At 44.9% G+C, this 17,422-nt stretch overlaps 1 protein-coding gene across 8 annotated transcripts in view; it reads left to right on the top strand.

Annotated features, from left to right (window-relative positions):
• Window positions 1-1,644: 1,644 nt before the first annotated feature.
• The window catches only part of LOC111959354 (INO80 complex subunit D), a 35,003-nt gene continuing 19,225 nt past the window's right edge, over window positions 1,645-17,422 (top strand). The window contains exons 1-9 of one of the 8 annotated variants that reach the window (XM_070437667.1): window positions 1,645-1,798; window positions 5,674-5,773; window positions 5,899-6,006; window positions 10,217-10,322; window positions 10,454-10,634; window positions 13,728-13,887; window positions 13,985-14,137; window positions 15,303-16,127; window positions 16,476-16,548. In XM_070437667.1, coding sequence (XP_070293768.1) covers window positions 16,542-16,548 — 7 coding nt within the window. In that variant the 5' untranslated portion in view covers window positions 1,645-1,798; window positions 5,674-5,773; window positions 5,899-6,006; ... (4 more) ...; window positions 15,303-16,127; window positions 16,476-16,541. Of the gene's footprint in view, window positions 1,799-2,375; window positions 2,424-5,673; window positions 5,774-5,898; window positions 6,007-6,040; window positions 6,140-10,216; window positions 10,323-10,453; window positions 10,635-13,727; window positions 13,888-13,984; window positions 16,128-16,475; window positions 16,549-17,422 lie in introns of all 8 variants that reach the window. The other 7 variants (XM_023980856.3, XM_070437670.1, XM_070437669.1 and 4 more) reach the window with 7 other exon arrangements.

Below are 17,422 nucleotides of genomic sequence, written 5' to 3'. Positions count from 1 at the left end.
AAATACATCCACAGGTACACCTCCAATTGACTCAAATTATGTCAATTAGCCTATCATAAGCTTCTAAAGCCATGACATCCTTTTCTGATTTTCCAAGCTGTTTAAAGGCACAGTCAATTTAGTGTATGTAAACTTCTGACCCACTGGAATTGTGATACAGTGAATTATAAATGAAATAATCTGTCTGTAAACAATTGTTGGAAAAATGACTTGTGTCATGCACAAAGTAGATGTCCTAACCGACTTGCCAAAACTATAGTTTGTTAACAAGAAATTTGTGGAGTGGTTGAAAAACGAGTTTTAATGACTCCAACCTAAGTGTATATATACTTCCGACTTCAACTGTAAATCATGATTTTTAATTGAAATAACAATTGTGTCCTTCAAACTTTGCTTTCATCAAAGAATCCTCAATTTGCAGGAATTACAGCCTTGTAGACCTTTGGCATTCTAGTTGTCAATTTGTTGAGGTAATCTGAAGAGATTTCACCCCATGGTTCCTGAAGCACCTCCCACAAGTTGGATTGMCTTGATGTGCGCTTCTTACGTACCATACGGTCACTTTTCAATCATCTCACGAATGTTCTTCTTTGTAATCCGAACACCTAAAACTTACATTTTTTATATTTTTTATAGGACAGACGAAACTTAGATTCGTCTGTCCATAACACCTCATTCCAATCGTCCTCTGTCCAGTGTCTGTGTTCTTTTGCCCATCTTAATCTTTTCTTTTTATTGGCCAGTCTGAGATATGGCTTTTTCTTTGCAACTCTGCCTCGAAGGCCAGCATCCCGGAGTCACCTCTTCACTGTTGCTGAGACTGGTGCTTTACGGATACTATTTAATGAAGCTGCCGGTTGAGGACTTGTGAGACATCTGTTTCTCAAACTAGACAATCTAATGTACTTGTCCTCTTGCTCAGTTGTGCACAGGGGCCTCCTACTCCTCTTTTTATTCTGGTTAGAGACAGTTTGCGCTGTTCTGTGAAGGGAGTAGTACACAGCGCTGTACGAGATCTTCAGTTTCTTGGCAATTTCTCGCATGGAATAGCCTTCATTTCTCAGAACTTGAACAGACTGACGAGTTTCAGAAGAAAGGTCTTTGTTTTTGCTTTTCTTTCAAAAACAAGGATATTTCTAAGTGACCCCAAACTTTTGAACTGTAGTGTAGTTCAAGTAGTATTCTTTTCAAAAAATCTTTATTTAACTAGACAAGTCAGTTAAGAACAAATTCAAATTTACAATGACGGCCTAATTTTACAGTAGCTCGCTTGGTGGAAGTTGAACTAAATACAAATCTAGGTAGTCTTTTCAGTTGTTAATTCCTTTTTTTACACCAGGTAGTGGTGTAAATATCTATTGGAACTACAAGCAAAAAATGTTTGTGCAAAAATAAAATATGGGTGAAGTAGGCAACAATTTCCTTTCCTTTTTGCATCAGAACTGCTTGAATTTCCAGATTGAGTTAACATATGACCCTAAAGGGCACTATTCTTGCGATTTGTAGTCCGAAATTTCAGATTTATATATGCAAATTATTCAGGAAGTAGTTTGGATGTAAATGAACTACTTTTTCAAAGTAACTTTAGTAACTTCTTCCAGTGAAAAGTAATTGGTATCTTGGTAAACTATATTTTCAGAGTAGCTTCCCTAACACTGTTAGATAGCAACATTATGTGCTACATTAGGGTACATTATATGGGGACTACCAAATAGTGACGCAGCTGAATAGTGAAAGTACGCAGTCAGTGGTGATCGTTGAGGTGCCACTACCGAGGCTGGAGTGACACAGGGGCAAGGTAAGGACTCGCTATGACAGCTCTCGTGTGTACATTGAATCTCAAACGTATAAGAGGAATGCGATATTTGAAGATGTTTTAAAACCATCAGAATTGTATATAGTACCGGCACCATAAAGTTTGATGGGTGTAAAAATATGTATTGGCTGGCTACGTTAGCTAACTTGTTCGCGTAGTCTAGCCAAGGTGGTCATGGCTAAAAATGATGCATTGCAAGCTCTTGTTATTTTTGTATAATGTATACGCAACTACGTGGCTTCCGTAGGCAAGTGATTCATGTGTTTTTAGCTATTTAACTATTTACACAATATTTGTATTCCTGCCTAAACTAGGGAGACATAACGTTAGATACCAAACACAGATGCTTGCTAGTTAGGGGTAATTTGTTATCCTATAAAGGAAACTAAAGCTAGCCAGCTAGCTATCTTTATACAGTAATGTCAGGTGATGCTGCTTGCCAACATGGGAGTGATTGCATTTTCTAAGTGGCAACTTTGTTGATGAAACCAGCTTTTTACTTATTCGCTTAGCTAGCTGAGCATTATAATATCGTTCAGCATCATTTTGCTTCTCTCAGGAGTGGCTCACTCTACAGGGGGCGTGGCAGGCACCAACAGTGACCGAGGTAAAGTCAGTTTCAGGTTGGATATTCGACGATATTCGCCTGTAGTTTTCCTTACGTCCACCAACAGCAGTTATGGACCATCAACATAGTGACAAATCTAATTGTTCAAATTTCAATAGCTCTTTAACCATTACTTCTAAAACTTTCAAAACTGGTTGTAGCTAACCCGATGGCATAGACACGCATTGCACACACTTTTTTTTTTTTGTCGATTTACATCTAGCACTATTTTAAGTTTTTATTTATTTACATTTTTGAATTTCAATAGCTCTTTTGTCATGTGACCTACTGACTCCAAACAAAGTTCAGAATGTCCACTCAGCGTGCCTACATATTGCACAGCCTTTTAGTTTGTCAATTTTCATCTCACACAATTTTACATGAATTTTCAATGTTTTTTAATGTTTATATTTCAATAGCTCTTTTGTCATGTGACCTACTGACCTCAAACAAGGTTCAGAATGTCCACTGACTACCCTTATATATTGCACACCCTTTAGTTTGTCCATTTTCATCTCACTTGATTTTACATTAATTTAGTAAACATTCTAATTTCAATAGCTCCTTGGTCATGTGACCTACTGACTTCAAACAAGGTTCAGAATGTCCACTCAGTGGGCCTACACATTGCATACCCTTTAGTTTGTCCATTTACATCTCACACGTTTTTACATTAATATTTCAAACTTTCGAATTTCAATAGCTCCTTGGTCATGTGACCTACTGACTTCAAACAAGGTTCAGAATGTCCACCGACTACCCTTATACATTGCACACCCTTTTGTTTGTCCATTTTCATCTCACACGATTTGACATTAATTTGCCTGCTCTGCCCCCTGAAGGACAGTGTCACTCACACACCTATTCAATTGGGCCTTCTCCCTGGGGCCGTCCTGACCTCAAGGCAGCAATGAAGTCGCAGCAATGAAGAACGCGAAGGGTGGGAGAATTCTGGCAGGGGGGAGATTTTGTGCTGAAAATCTCCCCCCTATTTTCGGCACATCTCCCCCCGTCCTGCCACCAGCAAGATGCTGCCCTACCCATGTCGCCCGTACCTAAATCCGCTACTGATTTTGTATTAGTCTAGAAATACATCTCTTTGTCAAAATTCGTCATCTCCCATGTCTTATTCGACTAGTATTTTTGAAAGTGTAAGGATAATAATCACAATTTCCCTAGAATAACAAGTGCTCTTTTTAGATTTTTTTATGAACATTTCTTCAATCAAACGTTTTTTACCGACAGACATGGCCAATTGAATAGCCTATCATTATAGAATATGCATAAAATGCATCCTCCAATTGCAACGTTTGCCTATGCCCACACATATTGTCTCAAGAAAATGTTATATTTTTAATACCCTCAAACACCAAGTTAGGCATATGCTACCAACTTTCAATTATCCATCATCCCTGTTAATCATGAATAATAATTCTTCACGTTTTACCTGTGAAAGTCCAAACTGCATCTCCCTTCCAATCATTTGATGTCAATCAGTTTCATGGGAATCAGCATTTCAATCTTCTTGAATGACTGTTTCCTGAGTTAATTAGAGCAGATGATGTTAACTAACTATTAGCCTGTCTTGCATTTTGTTTCAATCAAAGCAGACATCCTGCATAGTGGCTCTGAGTTTTGGTGCATAATGATATGTTTTTAACTATTCAGCTTCAGCTAACCATCCTAAAATCTCATTAGAAATTAGGTGTTTTTTTGTGGTTACCGTAATGTTATAGACCTGCTATGCTATTCATTATGTAAAATAGAAATACAACTTTATGTGATCTTGTGAGACATTGATTCAGCTTTGATCTAAGTTTACTAGAGAGCACCATTGTGAGAAGTGATCATCTTCTATTTGTAATTCTAATAAGTGATGAGTAGGACTATTAGGCAACATATCTTGACGAGTGTCATTTTAAGCGACAGATGCACTCTTCGTGGTTCTGAAAGGACAGTGCCAGGATCACACAATGACTTTCGAGAGGTTGACCCAGCTTTTGGTGTTGAAGGATGGCTGAAGGACGGCTGAAGGATAGCTGAAGGATAGCTCTGTGCATTCGGCGGGTTCAGGAAGAAACAACAATAATTTGCAGTAGGCATAGTATAACTATTTGTAGGCTACAGCCTAATGTAAGCCTGGTGTGGTGTATTCATGCATCTCAATAAACTATTACTTAAATGCATTATTACCTCCAACTTGGCCCAATTCACATTTCCAATTGCCCACCCWGACATACCGAGCTAGAATGAGCCGTGCGGTCTCAACCAATAGCCAATGTAGGCTAAATATTCCAAGCAGGGCTACAGCCCCTTCCAGAAAGGTTCGGGTACCTTGGGCTTTGGGTGTCTTCGTCAGAACGGCGTCACCGTAACCAAGAGGTCACATGTATAGTTCTGGGTACCACTGAGCAAGCGTAGAGAGGGGGTGTGTGGAGTTTAATAAACATCAAGGCAGACATACGGTGAATTACCGTTCATATTAGCCAAAGTGGTCAAGCCTTCGACGGGCCTCTGCACACGTAGCCTATAGTGAGTCATTATTCTGGCCACCGCCAGAGAGAACAGGGAGGAAACCACCATGTACCTCTAGGCTGCTATACATATTCATTTGGTTTGTCTTTCTATCCTTTTCTTTGTTATTTTTGTGGCAATTAAATAGAATTGATTTAGAATTTACCAGAATTAATTTTCCAGAAATAGTTTTACCTGCTCCGTCTATTCTCAGACTGAAAAAAGCAGTACACCCCTGCTAGTATAACACTGGTGTTACAGTCAAAAAGCAGCACAACAGTTTTCATTATTATTATTATCATTAGCATTATTATTAGCATTATTAGTATTATTATTAGCATTATTATTATTAGCATGATCATTATTATTATTATTAGCATTATTATTATTATTCATCATTATTATTATTATCATGATCTGTTATCACAGCTGCAGGAGTAAGAGGTGTGCCCATGTCGTCCCTTATTCCATTCCTGGATTATCTGCAGGATTACAGATTAACCAGGGAGGGAATGAGAATAGGTGCTAGGCAGTTGCCAGAATGGTGACATCAGATCTGCTCAATTTAGTGCAGGTGGTTTGTTAAGACTACCTTTTATTGTGATGGTACACTTCACATTTAACTAATGCATGATGTACTGGGGATACTAATAAAGTCGACGTCATTGTGTGAGACGCAGTGTGATTTATGATACGAGGATGCAGACGATGTGGGGTTTGTCATCTGTGCTTGCAGGCCGCACCACAGCTACAGTAGCAGCAAGCAGGAAGTAACCTGGCGGAGGTGTGTGTATGGGAAGCCACTCATAGTGGAACCAGAAACTACAGTGCTGCAGGTAACAGGGGCTCTACTCATTGTATCTGACTGTATAATAGAACATCTTGTCTCATTTTTGTAGATAGTAACTGCTTCGGCAATGAAATCAGGCTTCTTAAAGTTTGTTGGTATTTTGTTTTTTAGGCGTGTGAGAAGGTGGGAGTGCATGTTCCTCGCTTCTGTTACCATTAGCGCCTGTCAGTTACAGGCAACTGTCCACTGTGTCGCAAGGAGATTGAGAAATCTCTAAAGGTATGGTATGTGTTTATGTGTTCTCTTATTAAAGGTTTCTAAATGTCTGGCATGTTCTGGTACCCTTGTTTGTGACCACATGCACATCTCTACTCAACCAGTGGCAGCATGTACCATGCCAGTATTTAACTAGGTAAGTAAGTTAAGAACGAACTCTTATTTTACAATGACGGCCAAACCCTAACGACGCTGGGCCAATTGTGCACCGCCCTATGGGACTCCCAATCACGGTTGTGATACAGCCCGGGATCGAACCAGGGTCTGTAGTGACGCCTCTATCACTGAGATGCAGTGCCTTAGACCGTTGCGCCACATGATAGGGTTGGAACATTTGAACTGACTCTTGACAAGAGAAGGAAAGCTAGGTAGGTAGAATCAACTGCAAACGCATCATCCCTTTGATAGTCTGTTTCTCTATAGTGATGTTTGCATTACCTTCTTATTTGGTGATAATCACCAGTATTATAGTGTTTTTTTTATTACTTTTACTTACGTCTTCCGGTAGCCAGGGTGTGATGGAGTTTCTGTTGGCCAATCACCCTTTAGACTGCCCAACCTGTGACCCGGGGGGAGAATGTGACCTTCATGTAAAATCATAACATCATTGTTTCCTAAAGCTTCTAAGCCTCATTTAGAGGTTAGTCATGATGACGGTTCAGCCTGTGGGAGGGACTGGTTAGTCATGATGATGTTCTGCCTGTGGGAGGGACTGGTTAGTCATGATGAGGTTCGCCTGTGGGAGGGACTGGTTAGTCATGATGATGTTCAGCCTGTGGGGGGACTGGTAGTCATGATGATGGTTCAGGCCTGTGGAGGGACTGGTTAGTCATGATGATGGTTCGCCTGTGGGAGGGACTGGTTAGTCATGATGATGAGTTCAGCCTGTGGGAGGGACTGGTTAGTCATGATGATGGTTCAGCCTGTGGGAGGGACTGGTTAGTCATGATGATGGTTCAGCCTGTGGGAGGGACTGGTTAGTCATGATGATGGTTCAGCCTGGGAGGGACTGGTTAGTCATGATGATGGTTCAGCCCGTGGGGGGACTGGTTAGTCATGATGATGGTTCAGCCTGTGGGAGGGACTGGTTAGTCATGATGATGGTTCAGCCTGTGGGAGGGACTGGTTAGTCATGATGAGGTTCAGCCTGTGGGAGGGACTGGTTAGTCATGATGATGGTTCGGCCTGTGGGGGACTGGTTAGTCATGATGATGTTCAGCCTGTGGGAGGGACTGGTTAGTCATGATGATGTTCAGCCTGTGGGAGGGACTGGTTAGTCATGATGATGGTTCAGCCTGTGGGAGGGACTGGTTAGTCATGATGATGGTTCATTCGTGTGGGAGGGACTGGTTAGTCATGATGATGGTTCATTCTGTGGGAGGGGCTGGTTAGTCATGATGATGGTTCATTCTGTGGGAGGGACTGGTTAGTCATGATGATGGTTCATTCTGTGGGAGGGACTGGTTAGTCTGATGATGTTCAGCCTGTGGGAGGGACTGGTTAGTCATGATGATGGTTCAGCCTGTTGGGAGGGACTGGTTAGGTCATGATGATGGTTCATTCTGTGGGAGGACTGGAGTCATGTGATGGCCTGTGGGAGACGTTAGTCATGATGATGGTTCATCTGTGGGAGGGACTGGTTAGTCATGATGATGGTTCAGCTGTGGAGGACTGGTAGTATGTATGGTTCAGCCTGTGGGAGGGACTGGTTAGTCATGATGATGGTTCGGCCTGTGGGAGGACTGGTTAGTCATGATGACGGTTCAGCCTGTGGGAGGGACTGGTTAGTCATGATGATGGTTCGGCCTGTGGGAGGGACTGGTTAGTCATGTGATGGTTCAGCCTGTGGGAGGACTGGTTAGTCATGATGATGGTTCAGCCTGTGGAGGGACTGGTTAGTCATGATGATGGTTCAGCCTGTGGGAGGACTGGTTAGTCATGATGACGGTTCAGCCTGTGGGAGGGACTGGTTAGTCATGATGACGGTACAGCCTGTGGGAGGGACTGGTTAGTCATGATGACGGTTCAGCCTGTGGGAGGGACTGGTTAGTCATGATGATGGTTCATCTGTGGAGGGGACTGGTTAGTCATGATGATGGTTCAGCCTGTGGGAGGGACTGGTTAGTCTGATGACGGTTCAGCCTGTGGGGGGACTGGTTAGTCATGATGACAGTTCGGCCTGTGGGAGGACTGGTTAGTCATGATGACGGTTCGGCCTGTGGAGGACTGTTAGTCATGATGAGGGTTCGGCCTGTGGAGGGATATGGTTAGTCATGATGAGGTTCGGCCTGTGGGAGGGACTGGTTAGTCATGATGATGGTTCGGCCCGTGGGAGGGACTGGTTAGTCATGATGACGGTTCAGCCCGTGGGAGGACTGGTTAGTCAGGATGACAGTTCAGCCTGTGGGAGGGACTGGTTAGTCATGATGATGGTTCAGCCTGTGGGAGGACTGGTTAGTCATGTGATGCGGTTCAGCCTGTGGGAGGGACTGGTTAGTCATGATGACGGTTCGGCCTGTGGGAGGGACTGGTTAGTCATGATGACGTTCGGCCTGTGGGAGGGACTGGTTAGTCATGATGACGGTTCAGCCCGTGGGAGGGACTGGTTAGTCATGATGATGGTACAGCCTGTGGGAGGGACTGGTTAGTCATGATGACGGTTCAGCCTGTGGGAGGACTGGTTAGTCAGAATGACGGTACAGCCTGTGGGAGGGACTGGTTAGTCAGAATGACGGTACAGCCTGTGGGAGGGACTGGTTAGTCATGATGACAGTTCAGCCTGGGGAGGGACTGGTTAGTCATGATGACAGTTCAGCCTGTGGGAGGGACTGTTAGTCATGATGACGGTTCAGCCCCGTGGGAGGGACTGGTTAGTCCTGATGATGGTACAGCCTGTGGGAGGGACTGGTTAGTCATGATGACGGTTCAGCCTGGGAGGGACTTGTAGTCAGGATGACGGTCAGCCTGTGGGAGGACTGGTTAGTCAGAATGACGGTCAGCCTGTGGGAGGACTGGTTAGTCATGATGACAGTTCAGCCTGTGGAGGACTGGTTAGTCATGATGACAGTTCAGCCTGTGGGAGGGACTGGTTAGTCATGATGACAGTTCAGCCTGTGGGAGGGACTGGTTAGTCATGATGACAGTTCAGCCTGTGGGAGGGACTGGTTAGTCATGATGACGGTTCGCCTGAGGTGGGACTGGTTAGTCATGATGATGGTTCAGCCTGTGGGAGGGACTGGTTTAGTCATGATGACGGTTCGGCCTGTGGAGGACTGGTTAGTCATGAGATGACGGTTCGGCCTGTGGAGAGGACTGGTTAGTCATGATGACGGTTCAGCCTGTGGAGGGACTGGTTAGTCATGATGACGGTTCAGGCCTGTGGAGGGACTGGTTAGTCATTGATGACAGTTCAGCCTGTGGGAGGGACTGTTAGTCCATGATGACAGTTCAGCCTGTGGGAGGGACTGGTAGTCAGATGATGCGTTCAGCCGTTGGAGGGACTGGTTAGTCATGATTGACGGTTCAGCCTGTGGGAGGGACTGGTTAGTCATGATGAGGTTCAGCCTTGGGGAGGGACTGGTTAGTCATGATGATGGTTCGGCCTGTGGGAGGGACTGGTTAGTCATGATGACAGTTCGGCCTGTGGGAGGGACTGGTTAGTCATGATGATGTTCGGCCTGTAGGAGGGACTGGTTAGTCATGATGATGGTTCGGCCTGTAGGAGGGACTGGTTAGTCATGATGGGATGGTTCGGCCTGTAGGAGGACTGGTTTAGTCATGATGATGGTTCGGCCTGTGGGAGGGACTGGTTAGTCATGATGATGGTTCAGCCTGTGGGAGGGACTGGTTAGTCATGATGAGGTTCGGCCTGTGGGAGGGACTGGTTAGTCATGATGATGGTTCGGCCTGTAGGAGGGACTGGTTAGTCATGATGATGGTTCATTCTGTGGGAGGGACTGGTTATCATGATGATGGTTCGGCTGTGGAGGGACTGGTTAGTCATGATGACAGTTCAGCCTGTGAGAGGACTGGTTAGTCATGAATTGGATGTTTCAGCCTGTGGGAGGGACTGGTTAGTCATGATGATGGTTCAGCCTGTGGGAGGGACTGGTTAGTCATGATGATGGTTCAGCCTGTGGGAGGGACTGGCAACAAGGTTTTTGGCGTTGGACTTCTTAAAGGAACATGTTGCCATTGTGTGCTGACTGTGCAGGACCAGTGACCGGAGCCGCTTCTTAGAGAGCTGTGGAGGACAAGAACATTGGTCCCTTCATCAAGACCGTCATGACCCGCTGTATCCAGTCCACCCACTGTGTCCGGTGAGTCAGGCTAGTAATCATAGTATGGTCCACCTTGGAAGCATTCATTATAGAGGGCAACACCTTATTATTACCAAGAATTTCAAAGGGGCAGACATCTATGTGCCAAATCATTTTCCCCCCCTTTGTAGCTTTGCCAGTGAGATTACAGGTGTGGAGGATCTGGGGACCACTGGCAGGGGACCTGCAGATTGGCATTCGTGTGGAGAAGATGTTCATGTCGGCGCTGTCTGGGAATGTGATTGACGTACGCCCTCTGGGAGCATTGACTTCCAAGCTGTATGCCCTCACTTCCTGTCCCTGGGAGACCAGGTATGTGCTTTACACTGTTGTGTATACAGTACCATCCGGCTCTTGGAATAGAGTCCAAGTAGTAGTATATAGAGTTTCTCCAAGATGGCGTAGCGGTCGGACGTGTGTTTTTGTTTTGTCCCTTCCTGTCCATTGTAAACATAGTTTTTCCTAGTTTTTTTCCCGTATATATATTTAATATTTTAATATCACTTTCTATCTACGGACTGAAAATAAGACTTTCCAGAAACAAGTCTCTCACTGTTGCCGCTTGCTATAGACCACCCTCTACCCTCAGCTGTGCCCTGGACACCCTATGTGAACTGATTGCCCCCGTCTATCTTCAGAGCTCGTGCTGCTAGGTGACTTAAACTGGGACATGCTTAACACCCCAGCCATCCTACAATCTAAGCTTGATGCCCTCAATCTCTCACAAATGATCAATGAACCCACCAGGTACAACCCCAACTCCGTAAACACGGGCACCCTCATAGATATCATCCTAACCAACTTGCCCTCCAAATATACCTCTGCTGTTTTCAACCAAGATCTCAGCGATCACTGCCTCATTGCCTGCATCCGTAACGGGTCTGCGGTCAAACGACCACCCCTCATCACTATCAAACGCTCCCRAAAACACTTCAGCGAGCAGGCCTTCCTAATCGACCTGGCCCGGGTATTCTGAAAGGATATAAAGTGCCTTCCTCGCCATCTTAAATAAGCATGCCCCTTTCAAAAAATGTAGAACCAGGAACAGATATAGCCCTTAGTTCTCTCCAGACCTGACTGCCCTTGACCAGCACAAAAACATCCTGTGGCGTTCTGAATTAGCATCGAATAGCCCCCGTGATATGCAACTTTTCAGGGAAGTTAGGAACAAATATACACAGGCAGTTAGGAAAGCTAAGGCTAGCTTTTTCAAGCAGAAATTTGCATCCTGTAGCACAAACTCAAAAAAGTTCTGGGACACTGTAAAGTCCATGGAGAATAAGAGGCTAGGAAACTGAGGCTAGGAAACACTGTCAACACCGATAAATCCACTATAATTGAGAATTTTATTAAGCATTTTTCTACGGCTGGCCATGCTTTCCACCTGGCTACCGCTACCCCGGTCAACAGCCCTGCACTCCCCACAGCAACTCGCCCAAGCCTCCCCCATTTCTCCTTCACCCAAATCCAGATAGCTGATGTTCTTAAAGGACTGCAAAACCTGGACCTCTACAAATCACCCGGGCTAGACAATCTGGACCCTCTCTTTTAAAATGATCTGCCGAAATTGTTGCAACTCCTATTACTAGCCTGTTCAACCTCTCTTTCGTATCGTCTGAGATTCCCAAAGATTGGAAAGCTGCCGCGGTCATCCCCCTCTTCAAAGGGGGAGACACTCTAGACCCAAACTGTTATAGACCTATATCCATCTTACCCTGCCTGTCTAAGGTCTTCGAAAGCCAAGTCAACAAACAGATTACCGACCATTTCGAATCCCACCGTACCTTCTCCGCTATGCAATCTGGTTTCAGACCTGGTCATGGGTGCACCTCAGCCACGCTCAAGGTCCTAAACGATATCATAACCACCATCGATGAGAGACATTACTGTGCAGCCGTATTCATCGACCTGGCCAAGGCTTTCGACTCTGTCAATCACCACATTCTTATTGGCAGACTCGACAGCCTTGGTTTCTCAAATGGTTGCCTCGCCTGGTTCATCAACTACTTCTCTGATAGAGTTCAGTGTGTCAAATCGGAGGGCCTGTTGTCCGGACCTCTGGCAGTCTCTATGGGGGTGCCACAGGGTTCAATCCTCGGGCCGACTCTCTTTTCTGTATACATCAATGATGTCACTCTTGCTGCTGGTGTTTCTCTGATCCACCTCTACGCAGACGACACCATTCTGTATACTTCTGGCCCTTCTTTGGACACTGTGTTAACTAACCTCCAGACGAGCTTCAATGCCATATAACTCTCATTCCATGGCCTCCAACTGCTCTTAAATGCAAGTTAAACTAAATGACCACTGCCTGCACCTGCCTGCCCTCTAACTTAGAATATGTGGACAACAACAAATACCTAGATGTCTGGTTAGACTGTAAACTCTCCTTCCAGACTCACATTAAGCATCTCCAATCCAAAATTAAATCTAGAATCGGCTTCCTATTTCYCAACAAGGCATCCTTCACTCATGCTGCCAAACATACCCTCGTAAAACTGACTATCCTACCGATCCTCGACTTCGGCGATGTCATCTATAAAATAGCCTCCAACACTCTACTCAGACTGCATCCGATTTGTTATCACAGTGCCATCCGTTTTGTCACCAAAGCCCCATATATCACCCACCACTTCGACCTGTACGCTCTCGTTGGCTGGCCATCGCTTCATAATCGTCGCCAAACCCACTGGCTCCAGGTCATCTACAAGTCTCTGCTAGGTAAAGCCCCGCCTTATCTCAGCTCACTGGTCACCATAGCAGCACCCACCCGCAGCACGCGCTCCAGCAGGTATATCTCACTGGTCATCCCCAAAGCCAACATCTCTCTTGGCCGCCTTTCCTTCCAGTTCTCTGCTGCCAATGACTGGAACGAACTGCAAAAATCACTGAAGCTGGAGACCCATATCTCCCTCACTAACTTTAAGCACCAGCTGTCAGAGCAGCTCACAGATCACTGCACCTGTACATAGCCCATCTGTAAACAGCCCATCCAATCTACCTCATCCCCATACTGTATTTATTTATTTATCTTGCTCCTTTGCACCCCAGTATCTCTACTTGCACATTCATCTTCTGCACATCTACCATTCCAGTGTCTAATTGCTATATTGTAATTACTTCGCCACCATGGCCTATTTATTGCCTTACCTCCCTTATCTTACCTCATTTGCCATAACTGTATATAGATGTTTCTCTTTTCTACTGTATTATTGACTGTATTTTGTTTATTCCATGTGTAACTCTGTGTTGTTGTATGGTGTCGAACTGCTGTGCTTTATCTTGTCCAGGTCGCAATTGTAAATGAGAACTGTTTCTCAACTAGCCTACCTGGTTAAATAAAGGTGAAATAAATAAAAAATAAAAGACCTTGGTGGGTTATCAACAATCTTTCTCTCCTCACAGGAAGACTGAATCCATTGACGTGCTGGATGCTGTGGGCAGCAACATCGTGGTGAGCACCCGGGGGTGGTGAGATCATGAGGAGTTTGCCCCCCCCCCCCCCCCCGCATCTCCACCATCTCCACAAGGTCATCAATGAGGAGTGGATCTCAGGTTAGACCAGGTAAACCTGAAGACCAGCTCATGTCACGTCCATACGGTCTTGACTGACCTTATCGGTCTGAAATTCACACTGAACTCCTTCTCTCCCCTGATGGCAGGTCTGCGTATGGTTGAAGCGACAGCGCCACAATCAGCCCAATGTGAAGCATCTGGCCAGCTGGCGGCCACTTCCTGGGAGGACGTGTTGACAATGACGGGGAAGGCGCTGGGGCCAATTGTGCGCCGCCCTATGGGACTCCCAATCACGGCCGGTTGTGATACAGCCTTGAATGCTTCTGTTTTATATTCAGACCTCCCTCCCCCATGTTATGTGTATCAACAAAGAGAGAACAGTCTATCCACAGTGTCTCATGACCTGAGTTGTAGCATGATCCTTGTTGATCTTGCGTTTGTGTGTTGTCCTTTTTTTAAACTCTCTGTAGACACCAGTAGCCGGTGACATCAGTGTGTTCGTTTGCAGTTGCAAGGAGCTCAAGGCACCAATGTCAAGGCCATTGTAGGAGGGATGATGGACGCAGAGGCTCTGATCGCCCTGAAAGATATGCTGAACCGCTTGCGTAGTGACAGTCTATGTACTGAGGAGATCTTCCCCATGGCAGGGGCTGGCCAATGCAGAGTTGCCAGTGCTTCAGCAGCGGTTGCAATGCCTGCTTGCCTCCCAGGATATTTCTGTTGGTAGAACGCCTGTGACAAGTTTACTTCTGGTGACGTTTCAAAAAGACATTCTACTCGAAAATGCATGAAAATTCAATGGATGTTGACACCATGGGAAACTGCACTGTAGGGAGATGAGGAGGAGCAAGCGGTGGCTGTGGGCTCCTGGCTCTCATTCACGCCACTGCTTGCTCTGTTTGCTACAAATATATGTTGTAACTTGTCACTCTGATCTTAAATGGATAGTGCGAGATTTTGTCAATTAAGCCCATTTCTACTTACCTAGAGTCATATGGATACCATTTTTATGTCTCTGTCTGCAGTTTGAAGGATGTTGACGGTAGTTTGTTTCGCAAGCCATTGCTAACTAGCGTTAGCGCAATGACTGGAAGTCTACAGGAACAACTAGCATGCTAGCGCAATTGCTAAATGAATATAGGGTAAACACTGGCTGAGCCTGAGGGGAACAGTGGAACATTACTACCTTCTGAATTCCTGCATCGCTGGCATTGAAGAGGGCGATTTGCTGCTCCTAGTTGGCACCAACCCACACTATGAGGCACCACTTTTCAACGCACGCATCAGAAAGATGTATAGCTGGGAGGTCGGGGTGGGATTTAAGTGCTGTCAAATCACTGGCATCTCAATTTGCATGTAAATAACTGCTTCCAGCTCCTGATTTACACTCTCTCTTTAAGTGGAAACTCTAAATCTGAAACGTGACTGGTGGTATTTTATGGATACTTCATGTACCCCTGGTAGTCGGCTTCACAACGAGCTGTAGGAGGCCTTGGTGGGGTGGGAGGTGGACCTGACCTACACTTAGGATCATCTGAGGGAGTCTGCTATGGTCCTGCAGGAAATAGTTTCTCTAAGGTAATCATCTATTATTTACATATCTCTGATGGTTGGTCACTAAGTGTAGTCATAGAGAATTCACTATGTCAACAATTATTAAAAAATCTTGTTCCTAGGTTCTTTCCGAGGCAAAGCATCCTGTAGTGGTGCTGGGCAGTGGTTCCCTGCAGAGGGGAATGGAGCCGCTATAAATGCAGCCATGTCCACCATTGCTCAGAATGCCAGCAGTGGAGTAGGAGAATGCTGGAAGGTTCTCAATGTACTTCACAGCTAATATCTACTACTGTACCTGATCTCACATTTTAGATTGATGGTGAATTAAAAAAAAAAAATGCTATTGACAGATCAGTTTTCATAGCCAACTACCTCTTTGTTTATCTGTCACTTACCCCCATTTCCTGTTCCTCTTTGGGGGAGATGCTGGCTGCAATGCTCTTCCACAACAAGATACACAAAAACATTTTCAGATGTGCAGGACTTAGAATAATATCCATGATCTTTAAGTGAGTCTTGTGTCAGACTGAACGTAGTTTTAGTTTCATAACTCTACACAGGGCACCATGGAGGCTCTGGGGCGGCGATGGCTGACACCATTCTCCCTGGAGCAGCATACACAGAGAAATGTAGCACCTATGTGAACACTGAGGGCCGCGACCAGCAGACCAGGCTGGCTGTGACTGCTCCAGGCATGGCCAGGCAGGATTGGAAGATCATTCTGCCATATCTGAGGTAAACTAATGTTTCATCACACTAATCAGTGTATGTGTTCATGAGTTTGTATCATTGTTGTGGGGGGGGGGGGTTTACCCTAAAGCTTGCTGGAGTGACATTGCTCCACGACACCATGGATGAGGTGCGTGACAGACTAGCGGAGGTTTCACCCAACCTGGTGCGCTATGATGATAGTACACCCACACAAACCCCTCTCCTCCCTGGAGCTCCAAAAATAATATAGTTAGTGGTCCTCTAATGACGGACATAGTTGGCCTAAGGAAAACCCCTCCTATAAACATGTTACTGTTATTTTGCCTATGGTTATTGAGGTTGTTAACTAATAATGTCTGTCTTCTACCGCAGGATGTGAATCAGACTGTCCTCACAGAGCCTCTGGTCCCTCCACAGCTCACTGTTCGAAACTTTTACATGACAGGTGAGTAGTGCTGAGCGATTAGTGCTTTTTGATGTCGGTTTCGGTTCGATTATTAAAAGATAATCACGGATTTCGGTTTAGATTACGTATTTTTAAACATTAAATTAATGTGGGTTGAATTTTTTTTAACTAGGCAAGTCAGTCAAGAACTAATTCTTATTTACACTGACAGCCTACCCGGGGAACAGTGGGTTAACTGCCTTGTTCAGGGGCAGAACGACAGATTTATACCGTGTCAGCTCGGGGATTCGATCCAGCAACCTTTCGATTTACTGGCCCAACGCTCTAACCACTAGGCTACCTGCCGCTCCAAAAATTGAATGCTGTAACACAGACTAAAACAATTAATAAAAGGTAGTGACTGCCCGTTACTGCTTATTAACCATAGTTTATTCACATTTACTTTAATCAAATATTTCACTTGTGTAGGTTATATTACATTTGTTTTATTTGATGACTTTATTACTTCATCTCTTCTCTATAAAGCTGCTGTCTGGAAGAAAAACAACTTTTGTAGTTGAAAGTAAATAAGGCATACTTGTATGACTGCTGAATACCAACTATCAATCACTTAGATCATATTTTCAGGTAGAGATACCCTGGAATTTGGGGAATTTTGCTTAAATTCATCAAAAACGTTAGCTTAACAGTGAACCTTTTGTGGGATACACATAAGGTAATTCTAGGTCTTGTGCCATATTTTGGTTAAACTATCCCCAATTCAATGGAATTGCAACCCTCTGCATGCACAGTGCATTCTTCCATCACATACTCAACTGATTCTCAAGATCTTGCACACTAATGAGTTTCAGGTAAGACCCAAGTGCAGACTGTGTTGAAGTAACAATGTTTATTGCAACAACAGGGGCAGGCA

The sequence above is a fragment of the Salvelinus sp. IW2-2015 genome, linkage group LG36 (genome assembly GCF_002910315.2).
Source record: "Salvelinus sp. IW2-2015 linkage group LG36, ASM291031v2, whole genome shotgun sequence".
Classification (NCBI taxonomy): domain Eukaryota; kingdom Metazoa; phylum Chordata; class Actinopteri; order Salmoniformes; family Salmonidae; genus Salvelinus; species Salvelinus sp. IW2-2015.
This window is presented reverse-complemented; position numbering and strand designations above follow the sequence as displayed.